At 49.9% G+C, this 27161-nt stretch overlaps 2 protein-coding genes across 7 annotated transcripts in view; one reads left to right on the top strand and one right to left on the bottom strand.

The window, feature by feature from the left end:
* The window catches only part of Eip74EF (Ecdysone-induced protein E74), a 143493-nt gene that overhangs the window by 95139 nt on the left and 21193 nt on the right, over positions 1 to 27161 (bottom strand). For all 5 annotated transcript variants that reach the window (XM_076617165.1, XM_076617164.1, XM_033328755.2 and 2 more), the window contains exons 2-4: positions 9704 to 9996; positions 9346 to 9616; positions 9164 to 9265 (exon numbers count right to left, since the gene is read on the bottom strand). In XM_076617165.1, coding sequence (XP_076473280.1) covers positions 9164 to 9265; positions 9346 to 9616; positions 9704 to 9847 — 517 coding nt within the window. In that variant the 5' untranslated portion in view covers positions 9848 to 9996. The remainder of the gene's footprint in view (positions 1 to 9163; positions 9266 to 9345; positions 9617 to 9703; positions 9997 to 27161) is intronic.
* On the top strand, positions 10816 to 26722 carry Lsm11 (U6 snRNA-associated Sm-like protein LSm11). 2 transcript variants are annotated; one of them, XM_076617176.1, is made up of 5 exons: positions 10816 to 11010; positions 11092 to 11155; positions 19230 to 19366; positions 23349 to 23487; positions 26430 to 26722. In XM_076617176.1, exons 1-5 carry the CDS (start codon positions 10831 to 10833, stop codon positions 26576 to 26578), a joined length of 669 nt encoding a protein of 222 aa, XP_076473291.1. In that variant the 5' UTR covers positions 10816 to 10830; the 3' UTR covers positions 26579 to 26722. The 2 variants fall into 2 exon arrangements, with proteins under 2 accessions (XP_076473291.1, XP_033184660.1); XM_033328769.2 differs by having other exon boundaries at positions 11089 to 11155.

Raw genomic sequence — 27161 nt, 5'->3', positions numbered from 1 at the left:
GTTCCTCCGCCTCCTCGCCGACAGAGAAACGTCGTGCCTTTTCCATTCGCGCCTGATCGCTCGTACTCTGACCGACGACGAGACGAGGAGGCTGGCAGCAAGGGAGGAAGAAGGAGAAAAGAGGGTGGGCGATATCGGGGCTAATAACGTAAAACGACACGGAATTTGGTCGTGCAACAGGCACGCGTACGCGTATCGCAAGGTATGGTACGGTGTTGGTCGCCTCTCGAGCTTCTCCTCTGCGTGTACACGCCATGTACACAACGATGTACACGTGTGCGTGTATTTACACGCGGAGACAGGGCTCACAGGTTAGCCTCGGCCCACATTGGCATAACACTTTCACTGACGTAACACTTCACTCTAAACTGTTGCGTTGCCATACACGTATCCCTCCCTGCCTCCCTTCCTCGCGTCCTACCTGTCGGCCGCGCCGTGATACTTCGCGATGGGAATGATGCCCTCGTAACCGACGTATCGATACTTTTGTACTCCAAGACTCTCCGAGTCTTCTGTTTCGTTTCTTCTCTTTTAAGGCTACCGACGACTCCAACGCGCCTCGACCATCTCTCTTCGTCGCGTTTTACAGCTTCCGATCGTTCCTTAAAACGTATCTAACGGGTGTCCTAACGTTCATGGCCAGGCGTGCATACGCCGCGAACGTGCGAATAATCCCTACGATTCTGCATATGTGCGTGGAATTTGTATCGATTTTATGCCCAGGTTAACCTTCGTCTTCCCTCTCCAAGCTGCCGATACGATTTTTTCGAGAGATGCACGCAGCTAGACGGACGTTCGATACACGTACGACGATTACGAAACTTATTATCCTAGAATACTCGAGTTCCGCGAATAACAACGTCCGACTAATAATTACGTTCGTAATCTACGTAAAATACGGCGCGTGATTATCAAATTCTCGTTATTCCGTATCCTCGACAGCATCTATCGACTTCTTTTTCTTTTCCTCGGTTCGAGAACGGCACGCCTGTCGTCCGATCGGCTCTTCGTTCGCCGAAGAAATCGCAAGTCGGATACACGTACGCGCAACGAAAAATCGAACGACGACGCGCGTCGGTTCTCCACAGAGATGGAATCGCGTTGACATTTACGTCGGAGAGGCGGTCGACTCGATCTTCCGCGTACGAGACGAAAATCGTTTCCCAATTATTATCTATGACGCAATGGCTGGCGATGTGTGCGTGTCTCGAACGAAAAAACACGTGCACCTTTTAAAATCGGGAAATCCTTGAGCGGTAATTTACATACGTATCGCGGTTACTGGAAAAACGACGGAGAAAAACTCGAGGAACGAGCGGCAACAGGATTTTCCGGCCGTGAAACTCTCACCCGGCTTTTACTCCGCTCGAATCGTTATCGAGCCTTTGCTGTGTTTCGAAATAGCGACAGGGATAGAAGAAAGGTAGCCAAAAACATGTAGAAATAAAAGCATTCGTTCGAATGGAAGTAAAATGTTATTTACAGCGTTCGCTCGCGTAACTTTACGCTGGCCAACGAAGCACCACCTTCTTTCGTCGAGTTTCGCACTTCGTTCGCGCATCGTCAAATTTTCGTAGTCGTACGAAGGTATTAGCACGAACGGTACTTAGACAGATAAGCTTAACTGTAATTACCGCGTTTCTAATTACCGCGTAAATATCACGATAAACACAATGGCGTAGAAGTAATTTTCGATCGTTTCGTATACTCTTCTTATCTGATTCGAATTAAGATCGTTTTTTCCTGGTTGCTTCGCATCCATCTACGATAATTATCGGGCGAATTAGACGTCCGTAAACGTCGGTAGGTAGACGGACAAACAGAGGAGACGAGGAACGAAAATTTCCATCGTTATTAGCCAGTTAGCGTTTGCGAGAGACGACAGAGTCTGTTCCTGGGGCTTTCCAAGTTTCGATAAAATCGGTGGAAGCTATTCGGCTGGTAAACAGCTACCGATCGAAATTAATACGGACGTCTAACTCGGGCGCGGCCCGGTAACCATCGCGCTGTCCAGGGAAGGCCAATTACGACACCGGAAGCCCAGTTATTCGCAAAGGCACCTGCTACGGTTGGACACCGATCGACGAAACAAACCCGTGTCTCGAGACGGAGCTACACGATCGATCGACCGATCGATCGTTTTACCGGCTAACCGTAACCCAATTTCGTGCGTCGCTAGAGAACGCGTGTTGCGTGTACACGGTTTACAACGCACACGCATACACGCGTACATCGTTGACTCGTGTAGTATAAGGAAATTCCCGATCTCGCGAGCCGTGATTCTCTTGCGAAACTGTTTACCTGCCGGCGTATGGGATAGGTCCAAGGATAAAAGATTACACGAGTCTCTCCGCGACGTTAGTCTCTCGTCTCTCCAACGACACGGTTCGCCTCCCTCCATTTTTGTTTATACTTTTCCGCCGCTGTTGAATTCGATCGGCCTACTTTCCCGTCTATTCTGTTACGACGGTTCGCGGTGACGATCGTGTAATGTCCGTGCAACGAGACCGATTTTCAATAGCGAGCGTTTCGATTCGTAGAATCGGCGTTCTATCGGCCATCGACGACGTTTCTTTTATCACGAAGAACGTGGCGCTCGAACGAGCATCGACTAACCGAGATACGCACTTTCCCAAGTCTTGGTTCGTAGGAGAAAATAGCGAGAGAATCGTCTCGATACCCAGCGACGAATTCCTCTCTTCGACGACTTAGTAGCCAACGACGTTTTCTTTCTCTTCGAGCGTCGAGTCGTGTCGCGTTAACTCTGTTTCGTACGATCGGAAAGAGATAGAAGAATCTCGATAAATAGTTCGAAGGTTAAAACGAAAGAAAGCGAGATTTTAAGCGCGACTTTTCAAACTTGCGAAACGTCCGACGCTCGCGACGCTTTCAATGTCAAAATCTTAATGATCGAGCACCGAAGATTCGTGCGAGACCTATCCGAGACTTTCGACATCCGCATAGCGTTGAAAATGTTCGAATCGCTCGAAAATTGAGATTCGAATGCCAGAGATCGCCGAAGAACGCCAGATCGTCGACGCGTCGTTCTCATCGAACTCCGGAAAAAAAAGCGCATTCCGACTGCGGAAACCTTCAAGGTCCGTTCATTGTGTCCGTAGAACGCTTCCTTCCCTTTTTATTTAACGATAAAATACCGTGTTATCCGGCTACGGGTCCCGCCGGTATAATTAAGCGCGAAGGACACGCGGGTCGGTAACTTAATTCCCACGAGCGGCGTGCACGCGGCTTCGTGACTTCTGCCATGCGTTTCCTCGCCGGCGTGTTTCCATGCAATTTTCCTGACGGCCCATCGCCGGCTTTCGCAACGAAGATCAACTTTGCACGACAAGAGGAAACGGTCGAGAAACAACAATGCCAACCGGTTCCTCCTGCAGCCGAAAATAATTGAGGATGTCTCTCCTCGATCTCGATCTCGTTATCGCGTTGCCTCCTTTTCTCTTTATCCTCGAACGTATCTCGCAGCGAACTGTTCGCTTCTGTTCGAAAAATCTTGTTCGTCGTTAAAAAATTTGTCGAGTTAAATCGCGTTCTTATCGGAGAAAATTGTTCCTTTCGCGAGTGTCTCTCGTTTATCGTCGGTGCCGAAAAACACGTGACGTTAAGACGCGTTTCCACCGATCCAATGGGTCACGTTTCAGCGTAACAACAACAAAGCATCGGTGAACGATGAGACGACAGCGAAGGCGCGAGTTCCAGCTACGTCGGTTTCGAGAATGTCGAAAAAGCCGCGGGAGATCGTTCGCCGGAAAAAAGGGACTCCCTCAAAGGGACTGTCGAGGAAGTCTCTACTGTAAACAGACCGCGTGCATCGGCTTCGAGAAACTAGGGACGCTACACGGGGGCCAACGATGCACGTGTTCCCCGTTAGTACGCCGTAACTACCCTCGTAAAACCGCGTTCTCGTTTCCGTGTGTTGTGCTTTCGAATTTTTTGTCAACCCTTCCGAGTCGATCACGAAGACGGCACGTACACCTGTCACCAGCCCTCGTCTCAACGATCCCCAAGATTTTAACGCCGTGCATGGGAACACGCCGAGGATCACCGTCTGTTTATGTACATACGCGTTCACTCCCGTTTCGCTTTCGAGAACCCTTGGTGCGACGTTTCTCTGACTCTACGACACCGGACGGACCACAACTACGACTTGACGCGCATGTTACGATAATTACGCTGATTTCGTCCGCTCTGATAGATCGTAAATACGACGCAAGTCGGAAACCGAGCTAAATTGAAACGCAAAGGATCGCGATAAATTGATAAATTGATACGAGATCGTAATCGATATCGCAAGCCTCGTTAGGGGTCTTCTTATCGGGCAGCGGATGAACCAACTCTTTGTTTCTACGAAACGATAAAACGCCGTGTTTCGTTTTTCTAATTTACGCTAAGAAAAAAAAAAGAAGATTTATCGTTTTGTCCCACTGATAGAAAAAATATGTATCGTGCGAAATAAAGTAGGGAATAACGCGATATTAGCTCGCACCGATACAAAACGCGTTCTTCCACCAGCGAATACACGCTGCGCACGTAGACGGTGTTCCCTGGCTATGAAGGCGATCTACAAATATGTTTCTTCCGCAGCTTCCTCCGTATCTCTTGCCTTTTCGAATTATAGGCGACGCAAAAATTGCTCGACAGAGAAACAAAGGCAGAAGGTTTGCGTTTCTCTACAGCGAGGGAAAACATGTTTGTACAGGCAGTGGTAGATTTCCAACAGGTGGTTCTGGGAATCGCGTCGAGCAGACTCGCGGGTCTTTCGAGTTCGAATTTCCAGCCGCGTCGAGTCGATCGAAGAAATTAGCGAAGCGTCGAGGAAGCTGCGGTCGGGTCGGGTTCGCCGCGTCGAAACCAAACCTCGGGTAAATATTATCTCAAGCTTTATACACGGCGGAGAAATCGGAAGGGAACGGTCCGCGAGTTTCTGCCCGGCTTCCGCGTCTGCTTTCGAAAACGCTTTATTCGTTTTTCCCTTTCGGCGTACCGCGTACGTAGTCGTGGACCTTTCGTACGAGAACCAGCGACGCTTACTTTCCACGTTAGAAAACGCGGTGATCTACATGGGCGAAACCGATTCGAACGAAGCCGAAGAGAAAGATAGAGGATCTCGTGAAAGTGGAAAAAAAAGAGGGTTAGGTTCGTCACGGGGCTCGTCGCGCTTCTGTCTCGTTGCGTATTTACGCGCCAATTTAGTCCTTTCGCGAGGAAAAGCGGCTACGGTGACTCACCGCCTAGACTCGTTCGCCGCGTATCGAGTCACTCTACAGACTCGACCGGTGCCCTAAAATCGACTCTGCGATTGCTCAAGGAATTCCTTCTCTAAAAGGGAACGACTACGCGCCTTCGTATATTATGATTTTCCGATATCTAGATTCGTTTTTCAACCGGTACGACCACGTATACCGTGCTTAAACGCGAAAGAGAAGAAACCTAACCCTAACCTAACGCCAATCTAAAATCACGGAAGTCGAGTTTCGATACCTTCGAGATCGAAATTTTCTGCCAATTGTCTCGCATCTACGAACGAAATATCTCGCGTGATATTCTGCGTTTCTGACGATTTCCGCGAATTCTAGTGGCGCGACGATCGAATATGGCGCTAGTTGGAACGAGTATCGCCTCGGGAGGGGTTATAGGTAATGCCGGAGTGCCTCGACAGGGGGCCCTGACCCCGATTGCAGAAAATGTCAACACTCTGGTTACGTGGCCGCACTATCGCCGTCCGCGAAGCAAACGCGCGCACGAAAACGCTCGCAACGGCGAACGTGGCGCGTGAAAATGCGCGAGAGGGGGGAAAATACACGGTGCGGTGGGTGTATGGGTGCGCGAGCGCGTGCACAACACACGTAACCGCGGTACGCTTTGGTGTCTTTAAAGTGGCCATCTTGACTTCACTTTCAAACGCTTCGTGTGTCTTGCTATCGGACTGCAGACAACGAACTAGAGAGAAAAGAAGACGGAAGGATACGGGAGAAAGCAGAAGAAAGACGGAACACGGTGTACGCATTGTGGCACCGTGTGGCAATACGAGGAAGCCGATTACTCAACGATCCAGGGTCCCTCCTCGTTCAACGCTGGTTACACGTGATTCCGACTAAACTCCACGTCTTGCGTATCGATTCGTACTCGTCGAATCTCTCTTGCCTTATTTCTTTTTCCTTTTTTTTTTTCTTGTTTCCACGTTGCTTGATCGAACACGAGATCGAAGCGAGTTTTCTGCCACGATACAAACGACGAGTTACCCGCGAGAAAATCTACGTTTAGCAGAGAAAATTCTAGAATCTTGGCCCGAGGGGTTAATGAAAAAGTAATTGGATGAAAAATTGCGTTTCGTATCGCTGTGCGATTTTGAAATGACTTTTTCACCTCGTAGTAGAATTCCATTTACGGCAATAAAAATGTATTTAGCGCGATTAACCCGTGTGCGACGTAAAGGCTAGCCCGGTGAAGCATTTTAAACATCATCGGTTCGAACGCCCGAAATATTCGTTTGAAAATGTGAACTGTATTAATCTGTACTGAACTCACCGTCAATCTTCGTTATCCCTGTCATTTTCCCAAACCATCGCCGTACATAGACGTCGAAATTCGTGATAAAACGCGACCAAGATGCGAAGAAATAAATTCGAGTGGAAGGGAGTGGCGGCCGGTCGAAGGGAGTAAAGGAGGAAGATGCATCGATGGCAAAACGGTGGGATATCGATTCGCTGCACCTGTTTTTCTTCGACGAACAGCCATAGAACGAGGGGAGAGAAAGGGGGACGAGAGAAAGGGAAAGGGAGAGAGAGAGAGAGAGTCGACGCCGGGTCTCGAATCTATTTCCGTGGGGCCCTAACCCGAGTGTCGAGAGACGGAAACAGACGGAAACAGACGGACGGGGGAAGAGAGACAGCGCAACAGAGAGACAGGGGAAGAGGAGAATTTATGTGTTTGGAGAGGGTCAAGGGAACGAGGGTAGCGACAAGTGCAGCAGAATCGTACAGCTGGATGCAACAGGGGGTAAAGAAACGCGTTCCCCTGTCACGCCTGCGTTATCCAAACTAATTTCTCAGCGTCACTTGAAAATCGATCTTTTTTAACCGCGTTCCAACGAGTTCCTAGGAAATTTGAGTTGTCGCGCGACTCGTTCCGCGAATATTCGTGTAATTTCCGTTCGATGAATCTCGAGCTCTTGAGAAAAAATGCGAATGTTTGGAGAAAGGAAGGTGAGAATTCACCGATATTGTCGATTTTCACGCGTTCACCGGTCGACGTATCTATCGCGAGCGTGACGACGCCAACGATTCTACGTGAAAATCCACTTTTTCGTCGGTTACGCAGGATGCACACGGCGAAAGTGATGCGTGTCGAAGAGACGAGACAGTGGAGTCCGACAGAGCGAGCAAAAGTGCACGCGAGAGTATACGCGAGAAGTTCTTTTCTCTCGTGCTCGTGACTCGAGAAGTTCACTCGGTAGACGTAGAGATTCACGGACGTGAAGTCGGAATTCGTTTCGATCTAGCTAGACACACGGCTTGAGAATCGAGTTTCTCGCATTATGCGAGAGGGTAGCAACCGATAAGGAGGCTCGAGTATTTTTGCTAAAAAAATCGATCGACCGGCGTAACTGGATCGATGCTCGCTCTTCTGCGTCGGTAAGCAAAGCGGAAACGAACTACCGGCCGCAAAATTCTTACCGACAGTAATTGGAACGTAAATACGTGGACGACGCGAACGACATATTTTCGTCAATATTTTACTGGAACAGCGTTCTAATCTGTATTTATAATAGTTTTGCTAGAAAGTACACGGTTTCTCACTTTCCAACCGCTTTCTAAAAATGTGAAAAGAACAACGGCGAGCACCCATTCCGATTCGTGTTCTAACGGCACGTAATTGGCCGTCGCGGCCTGCGGTTGAAACGGAGTCGCGAAGTCTACCGCGGATCGTTGAAACGTAAGACGCGCAGTGAAAATTTCCGTTCCACTGTATCGTCGCAACGAAAAAGAGAGAAGGAGAAAGATGGAAACAAAAACGAGCAACACGAATCGAGTAAACGTTCGAAACTCTTCGCGATCTTGAATTTTCGAGAACTAGAAACGTTGATCCGATTAACTTCTATTACCGTTTAACCAGAGCCACTTTCTTCCTTTCCTTTAGACGCTTGCAATTTTTCTTTGTTATCGTTAAACACTGGCAGACAGAAAGACTCACCCGCCCCTTTGATCGTTTTAAACGCTCGGGTTAAAGGCTAAGCGTCTCACGCGGCCTACAAAAGGTCGTTACCACTTTAGCAGTGTCGCGCATAAGATACGTTTGTAAGACGGTTGCATGCACGTACGTACGATACACGCGTTAAGCATCGAAGCAGAGCCGAGGACGCGCGAGCGTCCCGTTGTCGCTTCAGCAGGTATGTTCCGAGTTATAGAACACGACACCTAACGCTCCAAGTGGCATAATATTTGCGCCGCGCAAGCCTTAAGGTCGTGTAAATACGTTCTTCCTCGGCGGTCGTTGCACGTTTCTACGTCTCGAGGCTGACTCGAAGCAATCGCGAAATCGCGTACGCACGTAGTGTGTTGTTACGACATGGCTGTAAATTGTAAGAATTGGGCCACTGCGAACACCAGCGCAGAGCTTTGTGTACGTGCATGTCATACGCGAACGTTGGCTGCTTTTTTTTCGCGTCGACGCAAGAACGCAGGCGCAATTATCGCTAACGCGGATGTCTGGTCGCGATTCGCGGGGCCTTGGCCGGTTTCCCTTTCGGAGTAGCGAATCGGCATTGTTTAAATACCAAGTGTAGTTCGACCACGAGTCCTACTCCCGATGTGTACGTCGTTCGTTCGTATCGATGTAAGATACACGCTCTCCCATGGAACGACTACGAGAGCAATTTCTATTGTACCGACAGGAAAGACATTTACGATGGTAAATCGAGCCGCCTGAAGCACCGGTAAACGAACGAAAGTATCGATAATGTAGGACACCGGAGATATAACTACGGTCGGTAACGTAGATTGGAAACAATGGTAATGTAACATACGACGGCCGATATAATAGATGGAACAACGATCGAAATTGCAAGATCGTCGAAACACCAACGAAACGAACCGCGGTCGATCGTTGATTAAAATCGCGAAACGAGTACGTGGAAGAAACTTACCTTTACTCGTTTCAGGTTGAATATTCTCCGTCTTGATCTCTGCCCTCGTTGCATACGGGATGGAAGTTGGAGATGCTTGCGACGAAGGAGCCGCCAATTTTTCTGTTACGAGAAGAAAAAAAAGACGTTGGTTGACGATGATAGTCCCCGTGCTTGAAATCTCGTCTACTTACGAAACTCACCTGCTAACAAAGGGTTGGCAGCCGCGATGTTGTACCTCTGCCGTCGACAGGAAGGGGTTACGGAAGTTGTAGTGGACGTGGGTTGACTGGCTTCAGCCAAATCAGCTTGCAGTTCTCGAAGGAATGTGTCTAGCGTGTCAAAGGGTTCCTCACCTGTGACACCAGCCATTCCTTCGCCCTCTTCCGCCGGCATGTTCGGAGCTGCCGGCGTCCCCACAAGAGCACTCAATTCCATCGGGGAAAATTCTACCGATTGCCCTGTGCTGCTTTCCTGGTGAATCGATAAAGTCTAGTTATCACTTGTTTTCGCGCGAAATCGATCCTTTCGCTCGGATGAAAATCATCATGGCGGACGAACCTGGAGACATTGCGTTAAGTCGACCATTTTGCCGTCATTGTCAGGGCACCAAAGTAACTCGTCGTCTATGAAGGGCATGTTTGACTCCTCCTTGGGCACGAGGGTGGAGGTCAGCGTGAGGGTTTGCGATACGGGGACCGGCATCGGGACCCGTACCCTGCGGCGGGGCCTCTTTAGCCACCCCCGCGCTTTCTAACATCCAAAACCACCTCTGAAACGTCCCCACTTTTCGTCTCCTTCTTTTTCTGCTCCACAGATTTCTCCCTTTCGATTTACGCGCTACTCCGATTCCCCTGCAACAAATAAATTACATTTGTCGTAGAACGAAACTCTCAGCGAAACGGAAATCATTAGTTACGTTCAAAAATTACTTTCTCTCGTTACACGGAACGGGTATGTTCTTGCGAGCTAATTCAACGATCGTTTCGACAGTGGTCGCCGCGATTGTCGATCTTTAGCTCGACGTATTCGTCGATAGCGAGAAACGGCTCGATAGGTTTAATTATTGCGCGAACCGTGAAACGGTCCCGATCGATCATTCAGTTCGTCGATGCAAAGCAAACCGATTCCAATAATTAGAAGTTGATGCATGTAGAAGCATGTAACGGGACAGGTAACGCTGGCATTTCCATGAAAGTGAAAACATCGAGTGAAAACTTTCTTTCTGGCTTGTAGGTTGTTTCACTTCCTGTGCGCGTAACCTCACTCTCCTGCCGCCGCTGCATTTCTATGCAGCTTCTACACGCCGCTGTCTTTACGTAATCCTCAGCCGCGAAAGAAAGTTTCCATCGTTGCGAGGAGGTTAACATCCTCTAGCCTACCTATTCAAATATCGTTCGCTGCCCCATGTAATCGGGAGCAACGCGCTGCGTTGAAAACGAGGCGATCAAATATCTATATACCCGCATGGAAAGAGAACTCTCCAATGAAACCTTATTATTTCCTTTCTTTATATAATCAATGGAAATTTGTACGATGCAAAAACGTCGCTAGGAGCACTTGTTTTCTCTTAGATCCGAAACGTACACATGGATGATATTGTTTTCAAAGCGGAAGTATAAACATCTATTTGACTCAAGGTGTGAAATTCAAATCGCCCGCCGAAACCAGTGTCGGACAGTCTTAACATGGCAGACGACGAGAGTAGCTCGACGTCCGACGAGAGTTTGGACGCGAAAAGTGAGAAATTTAATCCGATGAAAGCACTTTATTCAAAAAAGATTCAACTATCGGCCAGCAAAGCACCGATTTACGACAATGTTTCCAAGTTTGAAGCCGTAATGTCTGGCCTGGCTGGACAAAAGAAAGTGCGTATTACGCTACGCGTGCCGGTCGCACGCTGTCGGCTGAGGTCCTTCGTTTTCGTTTTTTTTTAATCATTTCAGAAGAAAGGCGAAACGCCCGACGTAACGCGAGGAGAATGTTCGAGACAACGATTTTTACCTCATCAAGGTAAGGCGACCGTTGTTACATTCCGTGCATCGACGTATTTCGTTTATCGTTATTCGAAAGAGTGAGGTTATACCACTTGCTCGACCCAACCTTTGAATGCTTGACGAGAGATGGCGACCGTGTGAAACCCTTGCATCGCATCGTCGTCGGGAGGTCGCAGTTTCATTCATGATAACTCGCACGTGGTATCAAATTTCAATATGCTTACGGTTAGCTAACACGAACAGTGTACGTACGCGGAAGTGGAATGGGGAAGTCGCGTGAGAGCCCATGACGGTTCACGCGTCCTTCTTACACCCGAAGAAACGTACTCCAAGTCTCGTGCAATTTTTCGTTCAATTAGAGTATATTAACCTCTCTACTTTCAGAAACGTGCCGTCCGGACGATATATGCCAGTATACAATGAGTTGTACGCTATTTACACGTATACTACGTCTCTGCGGTATCTTTGGGAAAAATAAGTCTTACGCGTGTCGTTGGATCGATCGCTCGGAAGGGAAGTGATACGGTGCGCGGTTTCATCGAAAGACTCACTGTTGAGGTAGTTTGTTCCATATTTGCGAGATGCTCTCGAATGAATCATTCAGCCATGTTTCTTTTTCTTTTTTCTTAGTTCCCCATCTAGGTCGGTTGTTACTAATAGCGCGAACAAACGACGCCGACTGTGGACTCTATATCCCAAGATATTGGCACGCTTTATTTACGAACCGGCAAATACCACGAAGGTCGTCGGTATGCCTTCGCGAGGCGCGCGCGTAGTTGCGTGGAATTTGACCTCCGCGAAAGTGCGTCTCGTGGAAGCCCCCTCGGTCTTCATTGTTTCCTTCCTCGCGACTCGGTCCTTTTATCGCGTGCCTCCGCATCACCGCATCATACCTAGTGTCGCGAACCATTCGCCGAGACCTTCCCCCGGGTACGTATTGTGCAAACGCATCGTGGAATCCGCGGCAGAAGGTCCCGAAATGTTTCGCAATCGCGGAAGCCTTCCGGCGATGATCGACGCGTGTACAGGGTTATCGGATGCGCTATATTTTTCTTTTTTTTTTCTTCCTTTTTTGTTTTGTTTTGTGTTCAAGCATCATGAAAGGGGCTGATTAGAAAATTATCATCAGCGCTATTATTATGACGGATTTTTAAAACAAATAGAGATCTCGGTTCCCCTGAACTATTATTACGCTATGCATCGCAAATTCTTATCGCTAAGGACTTAATAGAGAAGCGTTGGTTAGTAATTTTGAAATTTGAAATGGCACGCCGGATACTTGGAAATGGACGGCTCTGGTATTACATCAGACGAGTACCGAGTATGTATGTATGTCGAGTGGCGTTGTACGCCCGGTCGAAACTTGACCGAAGCCCGCGTCGCTTCTTAACCGTGATTCTGACACGGTGCCAAGCGAGGTCGGCTTAGATTTTCAGTGAAAGTGGCGCGGTTACCGAGGCGAGCACCGCGACGAAATTTCGGCACCGCTATCTTCTCATGGCCGCCAGGGAGACTCAGGGTGAAGCGAAAGAGACAGAAAACGGGAGAGAGAGACGGGGGAAGAGCGGCGCGGCATAGAAAGCACAAGGGAAAGAGGGAAGAAGGACAGGAGGGGTTGGCGGGGTTAGTCAGTGTGGACAGAGAGGTGGGCGCGTTCCCTTCGTGTCGCAGCGGGTAGCCCGGGGGGTATGTATCTATTGGCCGGCAGCCAATTACACGAGGCAGCCGATAAATCACGGATCCCTGACCCAGTGCAGTTTTATATTTACAGGCGACGCTAGTGCGCGAGAGAGGAGGAGGTACGGGCGCGCGCCTCTGCCGCTGCCGTCACTCGCCGCGGCATTCACCGTCTTTCTCTTTCGTTCTTTCTCCGGCGTTCGTTCGCATCTCTCGGTCCCGAGTGCGCCGAGAGCGATGTGTCGGTGTGTAGGGCTCTCTGGTGTGCTCGGCGATGCTCTCTCGCGCGCACGACATCGTGTGGAAAGCCTCGGCACACACGGAAAGGCGGAAAGAGAGAGAACGAGAGGGAGAGGGCTTCTTCCACAAGGGGGTGGAGAGAGGTTGGTCGTTGGGCTGTATGAGTAAGTGGAGTGGGGTGTAACAGCGTATACGTACGTAATGCAGCACTTGTTGCGCCCGGGCGTCGACCTCGGACTCAACTCGAGGCTCCGCGCCGGATTGACCGTCTTCTAGACCGAAAATTTTGCACGGTGCGTCGCTGCGTAACCTCGCCGAGGCCCTTTGACTTCCGGTTCACGTCTGGTTATCACGAGATTCGAACGGAATGTGGAAATCTCGGTGAAGGATCTCTGGTCATGGATATCGCGAGGAAGCGACAAAGTCACGGACGACCGTGAATCGGTACTTTTGATCTTGGCGAGCGTTTAGGTTCGAGTTGTGAGAGGAACAGATCGTAGATGTTTCGGTGGTCTCAAGGAGAATCGGTATCGTCGAAAAACTCGGTACGATATCGAAGAGGATCGCGGGCGCAACGAGAGTCGCAGCAGCACTTGTTGCGTCCGGACGTCGACCTCGACTCAACTCGAGGCTCCTCAGCTTCGGCGGCCTCCGAACACGTTCGGCCGGAACTCTGATTTTCATGATTGCGCTTATGTAGAACGTAATCGAACGTTATTATCGTCGCTTAATTCGCCGGGGGCTTTCTCGCATAACGCTCGTAATCTTCGCGTACACGCTCGCGTACTTGCATTTTCCCTCTTAATCGCTGTTCCACACAATGTCCCTCGAGACGCGTCCGTATCGCGCTATCCCCTTCCTCGTACGCGAAAACAGCAGGAAGTTGGTTCGAGCAATAAACTTCCTTCCGTAGAATGCGACGAAACGCGGCTTGAAAGATCTTTACGCGACCTAGGGCAACGTGAGTCATTCGTCGTTCCTCGACTACCATCGACGAGTTTGAAAACGTTAAAAGGTTGACTCGAACATGATCTTTCGATTTCGTTACTCTCTTCTGGATCTAGATTCTGTCGTCGTCGTAGTCGTCGTCGTCGTCGTCGTCGTCGTCGTCGTCGTCGTCGTCGTTGCTTTCGTCTTTTGTATTCCGTGCTCGTCGCAGAGGTCGTCGTGGACGATAACGAGGTTTGTTCGCGGATCGCTAGCAACGCACGAACGCCATCGAGTTTCGTCCGTTGGCCGGCAGAAACACGATGCAAAGCGAGTCCGGCAGTCGTTCGCCCCGAGTAACGGAATACACGTCGTGCTGCCGATGTTTTCCCTTCGATTCTCGCCGCGTGTTGCGCAATATTTATACGCGCGCGACATATGCATCCACCACTCGGTAACTCCACCACCGAGGCCGACCGACCAGCGCGGAGGGGACTTCTTTTCTTCTCCGTGGCAGTGGCTGTGCAACGGCTAGCAAGCAACACCGGCAATCCCGTCCAACGCACGATGCATCGCGGCGTTTTTGTTCGACAACGTTATCGGATACGGAAGCGTTCTCCGGCTAGTCGCGAATTCCTCGCACGAACGAACCGAGGAACCGAACGAACGCAGAGGCGATGTTCCTCGTTTTTCGAGCAACTTGGTTCGATGGTAAACGAGCGACACCCGGTAGACTGGACGATCCAATTCCTCGGCCGTTCGTGTGCACGTACCGCCGCCTCGACCTATCCCAACGTAACAGATGACTATCGAGCACGTCGAAACGGTGGCGTTCCTCACCCTCTTTGAATTTCGAGTGGCACCAGCCCGCTTTCTTCTCGGTCAGACCGTCGTCCTATCCGTTCGATCGAACCAGCTTTTTCAACGAATCGAACGAACGAACCGCGTAACCCGAGAGATCGAAGAATCGAATCGGCGAGAAAGAAATCGTGGATCACGATCGTACGTGGAAACGCGTGAAAACGTATACACGCCGCAAGGGTTAATCGCGTCTGTCGCTGACTCGCCGTTCGAAGAAGAAAGAACGAACGACAATAACGCGCGCAGCAACGACTCGTCGAAAGGAACGCGGCAAACTTCCTAGATGCATATCGCGATATCATTGAGAACAATTCCAAATTCAGCGATCTCTCGCCGATCTACTTTTTCTGTGATCCGCGCGCGGGTCGTTCGCTGCTCCTGGGGTAAAAGTGATTTCTCCTTTCTTCTGGAATCTCACCGAGCCTCTATGGACTTTCCTGCCGGTCGTTCTCGCGGTCGATCGCTATTTCCCACGACGAGTCGGGGAAATACGACTTCTCGTGGCTGCGAGAGGAGAGAAGCGTGCAGAAACAGGAATCGTTCGTTCGAAAGCGGTAAACCACGAAAACAACGTCCCACGAAATTCTCGTCCGTTCGCCTTCCTCTCTAAGCGCGTATCTCCTTCGGCTCGTTACCTGTCCGCTACTTAGAAGAAAACAAAGCGGAACGGGAGAGTGGGAAGGAGAGAAAGGGGGAGCGAGGGGGACAGGCGAGAAGGGATCGAAAGGGCCTGGTCGCAAAAGTAACAGTACCTACGGATAGTTCGCGTAAAGCAAACTCTCGCGAAGCGAACAAGCCAGCCGGCGTTTTCTCGTGTGCGTTTCTCGCCTATGTGTACGCGTATTCTCGTACATGTATACACCGTCTTCTCCTCCCCTTCTGCCTGCCCACTCCCCTTCTTCTCGTGTACACACACGAACGAAAAAAGCTGCGGGTGTGTAGGAGAGCGCGTGCGCGCACGTGTAACGTCGGTGGAGCGTAGGTACGTGTCGCGTGCGCGAGTATTCGCCTGTGTACGTGCATGTGTATACGTACGTACGTGGCGTGTATGCGTGTATAGAGAGGTCTGGTGGCTGCTCGGCTGCCTGCCTCGGCTCTCGGGTGCGCTGCCCGCCAGGACGTTGAACCCAGCGCGACTCAACCTGGGGATCATCCGCGGGTACAACCAGCCCTCCTCCCTCTCCTCCTAACCCCTCCACATGCCCCACCGATACTTCTCGCTGCTCTACCTCCTCCTCCTCCTCCTCCTCCTCCTCCACCACCTTCGCTACCGCGTCTCTCTTCTCGGTCTCGTGCCTTCTTTTCCTCTCTCCGATCGTCTTTCTCTCGCTCTTCGTCGGCCGTTGCTTCTTCCTCTTTCCTCTTAGTAGCCTCGCCCGTTTCCCCGCGATATTTCGTTGCCCAGAACCCCGCAACGGGGTACCGCCAGTCGCCCCACCTGCCCCGCGTACGAACATTCTCCAGGGGCCGTCGTACCCACCTGCATAGGATCCTCTCCTCCTTGGGACCAAGTGCTCCTTCGCACGCACGGTAAACATTTTTGCAGGTGAACACGTGATATATGTTGCGCGGACGAGTCCGTCCGATCGGGCGTACACGATAATTGCCGGGTCCGACGGTATGCTTTTTCATCGGATCCAGCTCGGTCTTTTCCTTTTTACGATTGTTCTCGACCGATCGGTACCATTTCGGTGGTCTTCCGGTAAAATGGAAATTACGCATGTACGATATAACGTATATAGGAATACACGTAGGAGAGCGATTTTACTCCGATTCTTTGCCGTAATCGCCGAGTAAGTAAATTTTCGACGAGACGCGAGTTGCAAGTTGGAAAGGAAGAGGTGGAAGATAATACAGCGGGGCCGTTTCGCGCGGTCTGTGCCATCGTTCTCGACTCGCAGTTGTAAAGCTAACGGTTTCCTCCGCGGTTCACGCACGTGAACGCTGTGGAAGCGGCGGGTCTCGCGTTATCTCGTTCGCGCCGCCGGTATATAACTGAAAATGGAAAAATGCTGCTGGACTGGTCGAAAGGGGAGAGGAAAAAATAGTGGCACGTTGGAGGTGGACGAACGTTTACTCCTTACTTCTCCTCTCTTGCACTTTCTTGCTATGCCATGCCTCTGCTTTCTCGAGAGCTCGCGAGATCGTCCGGGCAGATTGCATCCTCGCGTGGAGAACGAGAACCGACAGTGGAAAGCGACTATCGTAAACACGGAGGCGACCCTTCCGTGCCTCGAGTAAATATTCCGAAGCTTTCCTTTATATCGGATGGAGATATATCGGCGTAAAAGCGGCAGATGCTCCGGGCGTAATTTCGATAATCCGTTTTACGAGCAACGCCAGCCTGTTCGACTCGCTCTATGGCGATCGCGTTCCTTCGGTTCCATATAAACTGTGGGAAAAACCTGGGAGGATCCGCGCGTTCGCCATCGCGATTAGCCACGCGTGTACCGTAAACGAAGCAATTTCTAATTTCACCACGACTCCGCTGCCGCTAGCTTCGCCGTGTCTCCCTTTCGCCGTCCTAAGAGACGAAGACCCCAGCGATCGTATTTTCCTCGAAAATTCATGGAGCACGGTTCGATGGACGTATTTTTATCGGTCTCGTGGTAGACGATCGGTTCTCGGCCAGGCTAGTGGTTCTCGTTCGGGGGCTTCTCGCAACTTTTTATTTTTAGAAATCACCCAACGCACCGTGTACCGTAACGCCACGCCGTGCTCTCGAAAAATGGCTCGGTCGCGCGAGTGTCGGCGAGCAGAGCGTTAGAGGCTGGTCGGTCGTAGCTCGCCGAGTGGAATTGGATCGCGACGATAGTGAAAGTGGCGCGTGGTGCACGCGGAAAGGAATAAAGAAAGGTGGAAAAGAAGCGAGTAGAAGCGAGGGGCCGGGGTAACCGGGGAGCGTAGGTTTAAGGTGGATGAAAGTTATCGGAGAAAGCCAATTGGCAGCGTCGATCTCGCGAGTGCACGATCGCCACTCGAGCCGCTCTTTTCGCGCTCGCCGCCCGTCTCCGCACGCAACGCCTATCGACGTACGCTGCGTTCGAAGGTGCTCGCGCCAACACGAGCGAGACCTTGCTTGCATACTCTCCTCTACTCTCTTTCTCTTATATACGAGTACACGCGTATTGGTATACGCGTCGTTATACGCGTTACCGTACGCGTCCGTGTGTGTGTGTGAAATCGCGCGCGGCCGCGGCACGATACACACACGGGCAAAATAAGTGCACTCGTGTGCACACCGTATGGCAGAGAGGGAGAGAGAGAGAGAGAGAGAGAGAGTGTGTGTGTGTGTATAGAGCAGAGCCAGCCTTTACGTAACTCCGCGGCGTTCCTCTTTCCGCGCCCGGTCGGCCAGGGCCGAGCTACCTTCTCGCGAGGCCCCCTACCATCGAACGTCACCGCTCTATACACACGCACGTACACGCACGCACACGCGCATTTCCCCGATCCGAAATCGGTTTTTATGGGAACGCACGATGATATTCCAGAGGCTGGTTGCTTAGAGTTAGAGAGCCGCCGACCGACCGACGACCAGTCATGCACGGTGAATACTTTCGCCGTTGCGAATAGTCAACGAAACGTGCAACGTATAGAAAAAGTTACGAGTTCTACGAAATACGTGTTCGCGTGCCTCTCAGCCGCTACGTAATTTATCGTAATCAAATATTTATCGTCGTAAATAACTGTCGCTAGCGCGACAATGCGGTATACCCCACCCCTTCCCTCCCTCCTTTTTTCTTTCTTCTTTTACCTTAGAGACGGCGCGATGGCCTTATCGATAGAAGGAAGAGAGGCTGGAGGGTATTCCGCTCGCGCAATTCGGTTCGCTTCTCTCGCATACAAACTCGATTTTTCTTAATGGAGCCGCAGCTCCGTCGGTATCTTCGACATCGTCCTCGTTGTCGGCCGCCGTATGCGTAATGGCTCGTCGTCTCTCGTCTCGCGGTGACGGCGAAAACCAGCAAAAACTGAACAACTAGAAGCGCGATGTTATCGGCGAGCGTTCGTCTCCGCGGAATACAACGATGATTCGTCGACGAACCGACGAGTCGCGAGAGTCACATAAATTCTTATTAGCACGGCGTTACGACCGCCTGGAAAAATTCTGCCAGGATAATGTCGAACGCGTCCGCTCGTTAGCCTGATAACTCGCTCTCGATCGAGAGATATAGCGAATTTCACCCCCGTCGCTCTTTATTCTCCTAATATTTTCGTTTCGTTCACCCCTGTTTCTTCCGATCTAATCTATTTCGACGATACATGGGACAGTTATAGCCTCCGTCCAAGATTTTTCTTCGGCCCCGACTATTATATAGAGCGGGGCGGCACCGTAAGAAGAATAAATTCCGAATCAGCGACTTTTTTTCCTTTGCGATGTGCAGAGCCTGTGACTGGCAGAAAGACGACCGGACGACCAGACTGGAGTATAGAAGGAAGAAACGTCCTCGCGAAAATGCAAAGAGCCTTCGGCCCGTTAGGTATGCTACACGGATACATGGAAAGTCGGACCCGCGTTAAGGTAGGTCAGGCCCTGTAACATTTTTCCACGAATCAGACACGTTGTTTCGAAGGAAACGATTGCCGTTTAACCGTTACGATCGATACGGAATTCGAGGAAGATCGTAAGTAACGTTAGGAAGTCGAGCAACTTCTTCGCGAAATCCTCCGATCTAAATCTCAAACGTGTAAAATGAAGAAATAAAAGGAAAACGTGAAAGAAAAAAAAAAAGGGTAGCTTTAAAGGCACCGAATAGAAGAGAATACGTGGATCGACTATCTTGATTCGTGCTTGGCGGCTCGACGACCATGGAAATTCGAGGGTAGTCCTGAAAGCGGCACTGTAAACACCCACGCCCCCTCTCCCTCCATCTCTGCCTGACCCTTGGCATTGTGCGCGCACGCACATGCGGCTGACACACTTTCGCGATCGGGAGACACGTGCGCGAGCCCTTCGAAGGTAAACGAGGGCTGGAAACAGCCGAAAGGTACGGATAGAGGGAGAAAGGAAAGCATTCGGGTCAACACTCGTCTCCATGGAGACAACCAGGGCCTTTCTCCTCTTGTTTACGCCCCTGATCTTTCCCTTACTTCCGAGGGACGCATCAAGAAGACAAGGTCGACCATGGAAAAGTCAAAAGACTCGCTGCTCTATGGAACATGGTCGTTTCGCTCGCTATGCTCAGGAAGCGCTCAAGTAGGCATGTACCTTTGTGCCAACACAGACAATTACTTTCTAAATCGTTCGTCCATTCTTCGTCGTTTAATTACGTCTAATTACGCCATCGAAGGGTTAATAGAGTATCTTCCGGGAATAAGTTGCACGCTAGGGATTATAGCGACGGAGATATCGCAAGGTTAGAGGAAAGCTTGGTACTTTATCTGGACGGTTGCGTAACGAGAAAGCGAGGACGCGCGCGTATCAAACGTTTTTAATCTGGCCGTGGCGGCATTCTTCTTCGACGGGGAAACTGAATATCGCGTGTGAGTCACACGGCGATCCAATGAAATCACGCGAAGACGTTTCTGGATCGTATTAGTCGCCGACAACGATCGCGAGCCATTTTTCTCGCGACCGGAAAATAAATCAACGTGCAAGGTCTTTGTGTTTCGTTTTCTTTTTCTTCTCCTAGCGTATCGTTGTAACGGAGAGAAATCGTGAGCGAAGTCGCCGGCGGCTCGTCCCGACCGAATCAAACGACGAAAGGAGGAAAAATGCACTTCCTGCCACATCCAGTATCTCGTTGCTTCCTACTTCCATAATTAGCGGCGCATTTGGCGAATGCGAGAGAGAACGGGATTTCTGATCCGAAGCAGGAAGCGTTACGCCGACTTCTCTTCTACGTTTCCCGAACTGCTCCAAAATGAAGCGAGGCTGGCCTAACGCGTTGTCGAGATACGACCAAGTTCCAGATCCGGGATAAAAATAAACATAGGTTCGCGTTCCGATCACGTACCGGCGAATCGGTCGGGGAACCTTTTCGAAGGGGGCTGTTCGTTCTCGTCGTTCGACTCCTCGACCATCATAGACATAGCGATATAAGACATTTAAAACGCCCCAGCTTACTCGGTTAACTTCGTTCGGACGGAACGTCTGACAAAAAAAGAAAAAAGGTTAATCATCGTTAAATTGATGTAATTGATCTTCCTGCGGAAGCGCCAGTCTATATTCGATATTCTCAATGAGCGGAATCGAGTTCCTAATTAAACTCCTTTCGGATGTCGAGCTTTTAATAAGAGACGGGAACGTGTTTCTCGATTAATTACTTTCATTAGCTTTCATTCGCGGCTTTGTCCGCCCATCGTCGTTCCAACGACGTTTTATTTCTACGACAAAGTCTTCGCGCTGTCTCCTACATGCATCAGCACGCACCGCGCGCGTTTCATGAAACCACCGTCCTTGGGAACAGATCCTAATCGCTAACCTTCGGATGTGCCTGCATCCGGAAAGAAGATTTCTATCTGCGTCGATCGATTACTCGGCCTTCGGCTGCTCCTCGAATCGCCGAAGAAAGCGATTGCCATTTTCCTTGGAACCAGTCCCATCTCGCGTTATTTTCATACATTCCAACGTAATAGCTTGTATAATGCACCGTTGCGTTACGTAACGAAGATCGCGAATGGAGAAAAAGGAAAGAGGCAGTTAACGAATATGATTCGCGCGATTTCTATTACTTCGTACGCGTTCGTCGTTATCCTCGCGATCACGCTCTTACGCTCCATCGTTTGTCGCTGTTATTCTCGTGGAATTTCGTTCGAGCGATTTCTCAAGTCGTTACGATCGAAAGGAACGGAAGTAAATCCGTGCGATTCGTCCGACTTTGTCTCGATGCCGGCTTAAGAGGCGCTCTAAATTTCCCGATCCGTTCGAAATCTCTGTCACCGAACCTCCGGGTTCCACCCGACCGATATTCGATATCTGTGAACCGCGGCTGAATGCACAAGAAATTTCACGTATTCGATCGCGGTGACAAGACTAGATCGAACCTCGAACCCGACGGTCGAGCAAATCTACGAACCAGATGACAACGCTGTTATCCTTCGCGATTAATCGACGGATCTGGCCCCGTTGGACCAGCGAGGATATGCCCCGAAGGAATCTTGAGGACTCCTAGAATCGATTCTAGCTTACAGCTGCCTCGACGTCCCTCTTCTCAATGGCGTTTCGCGCACGTACGATACACGTGCACAGAGTCAATGACGAGCAGCAAAAGAAAGGTATCGTAAGGTTGTGTTTCGAATTCTTGATCGAACATTTCGAACACCTCGCGATTCCATTCTGCCGGCTAAATCAGATCGATTTAAGAAAACAGAGTTAAAAAGATTTTTGTTTCACCCGAAGAAAGAACAAGTTGGATCGAAGAATTTCAATGGAATTTACACTGAAATCTCGAACGATCGGGCTGGAAAGAATTTGATTAAACTAAATTAAAATGTTAAAAATATAACTCGATTTGTTCGAACATCTCGCGGAGAATTGTACTGAACACTGGATGCGTGTAAAAGGAAGGGAGAGGGGAGAGAGAGACAGAGACGGAGGAGCGAGTCAGAGTCGGAGTCACGCAATTAGTTTTCATTGCGACAAAGCTGGGTATATATCAGTGCGAAAGGCATTGAAGGGGGCCTTGCCACGGTCTGCACTTCCGCGTATCATGCTATCTTGCCTCGCGACATATCTACGCGCGACAAACAACGGAACGGCGTCCGTATTCTCGTAGACACGCTCGTGGTTACTGTCATTAATACGATTGTCGTCTGGAAAATGGAAAAGTTCGCGCGTGCACGTACACTTTCTCCCTTCGATCTGAAACGATTTTCGTCGTTCGTTGATGCACGATGTCTCAAAGTAGAAAGTTCAACATCGACGAAGATTTAACCTTCGAGGAGGCTTCGTAAAAAGAATCTTCTTTGTCGAATAAAGCTGCACATTGGCCATGCGACCTTCTTCACGGTTAAAAGTTAATAAATCAGTGACAGATAATCGAGGTTGAGACATTGTATCCGAACGGAGCACGTACACGTTCGTCGGCAATTTGTCGTAATTGCCGCGTTAATGCTCTCCTTTCTCCCGTTCTTTCGCGACGCAAAAAAAAAAAGAAAAAGAAAAAAAAAACGTACAATTAGAGCATGTAGGAATTATGCATGCGTCGTTTGGTGTGGTGCGCGCAAAAAATGACGCACCGTCTTTTGCCGGGCCGAAACGATCGATCAACGAAGGAACGAGCACAGGCAGCCGCGCGCGATGTTCATCTTCATCGCAAGTACGGACACGTACGATCTGGAATAGGCGAATCGAGATGCGCGTTACGTTCGTGCACTTATTTTCGAGGGAGGAGAACGACGACGTCTCTCTCTTTCTCTCTGTTTCGCTTATTCCGTCTCGTTCTCGTGCCTGTTTCGCGAGAAGCCGGCTTTACCTGGAACGGTCGAACCGCCACGACGAACGGGTAACACGAGACTCGCCACGATTTAAAAGGAATAATCGTTCGTCCTTTGTGCCGAAGGTCTACACCAGGAACGCGCGCGGCATAAGGGGACACGTGGAGGCATACGTGGCTGCCTTCGACAAGCACTGGAACCTCGCGCTCGAGGACTGCTTCGAGGTTTGGACCCGTAAAGTCAAGAGGAAAGCACCTGCTCTTGGTAATTTCTTCCTTTTTTTTCTCTTTCTTGTTTTTTACCTCTCTTCTTTCTCGTCTTTCGTTGATTCTGCGATTTCAAGTCGTTTAGATCGAGCCGCTTTGATCGAGCGACCAAATTAACGCCGCGTCGATTATAAAAATGTAGTCGTGCGTATAAGACGATCGTAAATTTGACATCGGACGGACAGAGCGGGTCGATTATTAAAACAACGTTGTCGTATCAATTTGATGGGATTTCCGTTTATTTCGTTTGGACGATAGCGTGGAGCATCTGCGATGAATCAGAAATCATTGGGATGCTAATACGGTCTATAAAAAGCGGTTGAAAGCTGTAACCTCCGACATTTGTAACGTGGCCGCTGGCTCGTCTTGCCGTGATCGGAGCGCGACAGGCGGTGCGCGAGGCGCGATACGGCCCTGGAAAAATTCAACCTCTGACAGTCGCTCAAGGCTATCGCCTTGCCGGAGAATTCTAAACAACAATGTGGTGGGTTCAATGAAAAGTCGAATAGCCACGACTGAAAGCTATCGGCCTTCTCCTGTCCTTTTTACCATTTCCATGGAATCACGTTCGACTTAATAAGAAAGAAACGAGAGTCCGTTTCGATCGCTACTATCGAAACTATCGGTACGATTGAAACACGGTTCGAGTTTTCTTTCAACGAGCAATTTCAGTTTCTACGGTGCATTAACGTATCCTGATACTCGACGCGGCCGATACCGTGACACACGAAGCAATTCGTCATCTGTTCAGGGTTACATTATTTTTAACAGCATAACGTTTGCGTTTCGCAAAAACATATTCGGTATCTATTAATCGGCCTCGAAATGTTTCCATCCCACAATATATACAAATTGGCATGCAAATTTTTAAATTATACATAATGGACGCGTTGCGCCGCGTGCGTCCAGAATTTTAATACATCGTATCAATAGGCGTAGCAACGTTCGCATGTATTCTTCGAGACCAACGAGAATCCAATTTAGTCCTTCCTACACTTGTCCGACCATGAATGACTCCTACTACTGTCCGTGTCAATGAAACGTTCGCGCGCCTCTTCCTATTTACACGGTTAATCGATGTACGAATAGCACACGGTACGGTAGCACTTTTCCTACCTTCCATCTGCGCGCCTCTGATTCTCCACTCGTCCAAATCTATTACAAGATCGACCGTAATTACGCGTTTGAATATTTTAACACCGATGCTCTATATGAATGAAACTCTGCCTAATAACAACGAGAATAGCCTTTCGGTTCGGTTCGGTTCGGTTCGGTTCGGTTCGGTTCGGTTCGATGACCTATTTTGAATAATTAGCCACTCCTCTCGATAATAGTACATACGAGTGACGCGAGAATCGATAAAATTAATCAACGGCTTCCGGCTGGCCGTTGCTTATCGTTAGCCACCTTTATTTACATGAAAAGAGAGAAGCGGAGGTAGTCAAGGGTCGTTGTATCGCGAGGGATACATCCTTAGGACGCCCCTTCACGCTAAGGGGCAAAGACCGACCTTGACTACATAGTGGTTGCTACGTTCGATACAAGGCCCATGTGCTTCGCGTCGTCCGTTTCCCTTTTTTCCTCTCTCTCGCGCGCACACGCGCTCCTTCCTTCTTCTGTTCATCGAACGCAAGAGGTCGTTCTCGCTGCTCGCTCTTTTCCTCTTCGCTTCGCTCGCGTCCTCTCTCCGTTCCTCTCTTCCTACTACTCCCGTTTTCCTCTTGCTCGCACCTCTGCCCTTCCGTTCCATCTTCCTCCTTTCCTCATTCCGCTACAACCCTACAACCTTCGGCACACGTTTTCATTCATTCACGTGGGTACGCCGCACGTGCGTCCGCAATTGCAACTTCCCTCGAACCTCTCTTATCGAGACCTTCGCCTTCCTCGCGTTCTCCGACGCTTATCCAAAGATATCCGGTGAACTGGTCGCACTGCGTTTCTTCCAGCAACGCGTTATCCTCTGTTCGTTTGCATTTTTGTAGGCCGTTAGCCGGTAACCTAAATTCCTATCACGAAACTCGTGCAAGACGAAAATTTTCGGAACTGGAATTTCGTTTATCGCTGCGTGATCGTACGTACGATTCCGCCAGCTGACTCGATATCGTCGTACCTTTTCCAGCATGATAAAAATCTCGATAGCTGTTTCAATGTGCTCGTAAATCAACGAAATGATTCAACGATTTTTACGTTGTGGGAGGACAGTAGGGTGGGCGTCGCCGAGGGATGATTAATTAATGCTCGGTCGAGAACGAGACGGAGAGCGAGAAAAGATAGAAAAACGAGAAACAAGAGAGAGAAAATATAGGACGACTGTGTGTTGTTGTTTCGAATGTAAAAGGTTATCCCTCCGAGAACACTGTAATCGCGGTACACCGAGAGAGTTCAGGGTTAGTTGGCCTACTGACGTACTTTAGGATATCCTGAGGGGTCGAGAGGTCGTTGATACGAAGCGGCGAGGGTGGCAAGCCGAGCGACCTTGAAGAGCAACTTCCAGGATCGATGTCTGCCGAGTACACGTGTCCCAGCGACTCCTCGCGCTTGCCTGCTCTCTCTCCTAACCGTATCGCCCTACGCCCTTCTGCTTCCCCTCGAGCTTGGCGGACACGTGCCAGCACATAAACAACCTTTCGAGTCTTACCTCGTGACCCATCGACATTCTCTTCGTCCGCGGTTTCCCCGTGACGTCAACCTCCGCTGTTTTCTCCCTATCCCGCTCCGATTCCCTATATAGGTTTCTGCTCTCGTTTCCACGATCGGAACGTTGCAATAAAAAAAGACCCATTTCGAATATAAACTAAATCGAACGATATGTTTCGGTGATACGTTTTCAAGAATCCGGAGCGACAAGCTGTGTTTGGCACGACCAACCGTTTTCGGAAGACCCTCGATAAATTTTCCGAGTATTAACTTTTAAATGGTATCGCGTTCTCGATCCATTAGGTGCTCCAAGCGGCGTGAAGAGGAAAGAAGACACCGCGCCCAAAGTAGTCGTGAAGAAGATCGAAGGAAAGGAGGAGACCTTGGAGAGACACGTGCCGCAAATGCTGCTGAGGGGAGAACAGGTCGCTATAATCGTCAAAATCAATTGAGTCAGTGAATACGTCCTACCACCGAGAAACTGACACTGGTGACGTCACACGATTCCACGTTGCGACGTATCGTATCGCCGGACGAGTAACGAGCAACGCGACGCGATACCTTTCTTTTTTACAATAAAATTTTAATTTTCGACACTTTGCTTTCTTCTATCGATTCTCCCTAACGACGATCCCCCTAGACCGAGTTTCCAGCGTGCGACGCGTCTAGGAAATTCAGCAGGAATTCAGCAAGTAGACGGATTATTGTTTCTGACCGGTGCCTGCGATCACGTTCGCTCGGAAGGAACGAGGGTGACGAGCTGTTCGATAAGAAACAGAGATAGGGAGAAGCGAAAGAGAGGCGAGAAGCAGCGGGAGAGACACACAGAGGCGGGGAGAAAGAGCACGATCGGTGCAAACATCCACGGGTCTCGCTAATCTGCGACTAATCCCACAGCGTGACCATCGACGAGGAAATTGTACAAGAAGAAAGTAAATTCGTAATTGTTCGGCTGCACGCTGTCGTTGCAGTAACTAACTCGCCGCCGCGGTCGCTTTTTCTCTAAGGCGGTGCTCGTTGCACGTTAACCGGCTC

The sequence above is a fragment of the Bombus vancouverensis genome, chromosome 3, assembly GCF_051014615.1.
Source record: "Bombus vancouverensis nearcticus chromosome 3, iyBomVanc1_principal, whole genome shotgun sequence".
NCBI classification, from domain to species: Eukaryota; Metazoa; Arthropoda; class Insecta; order Hymenoptera; family Apidae; genus Bombus; species Bombus vancouverensis.
Note: the sequence above shows the minus strand (reverse complement) of the source record. Positions and strands in the feature narration are given on the sequence as shown.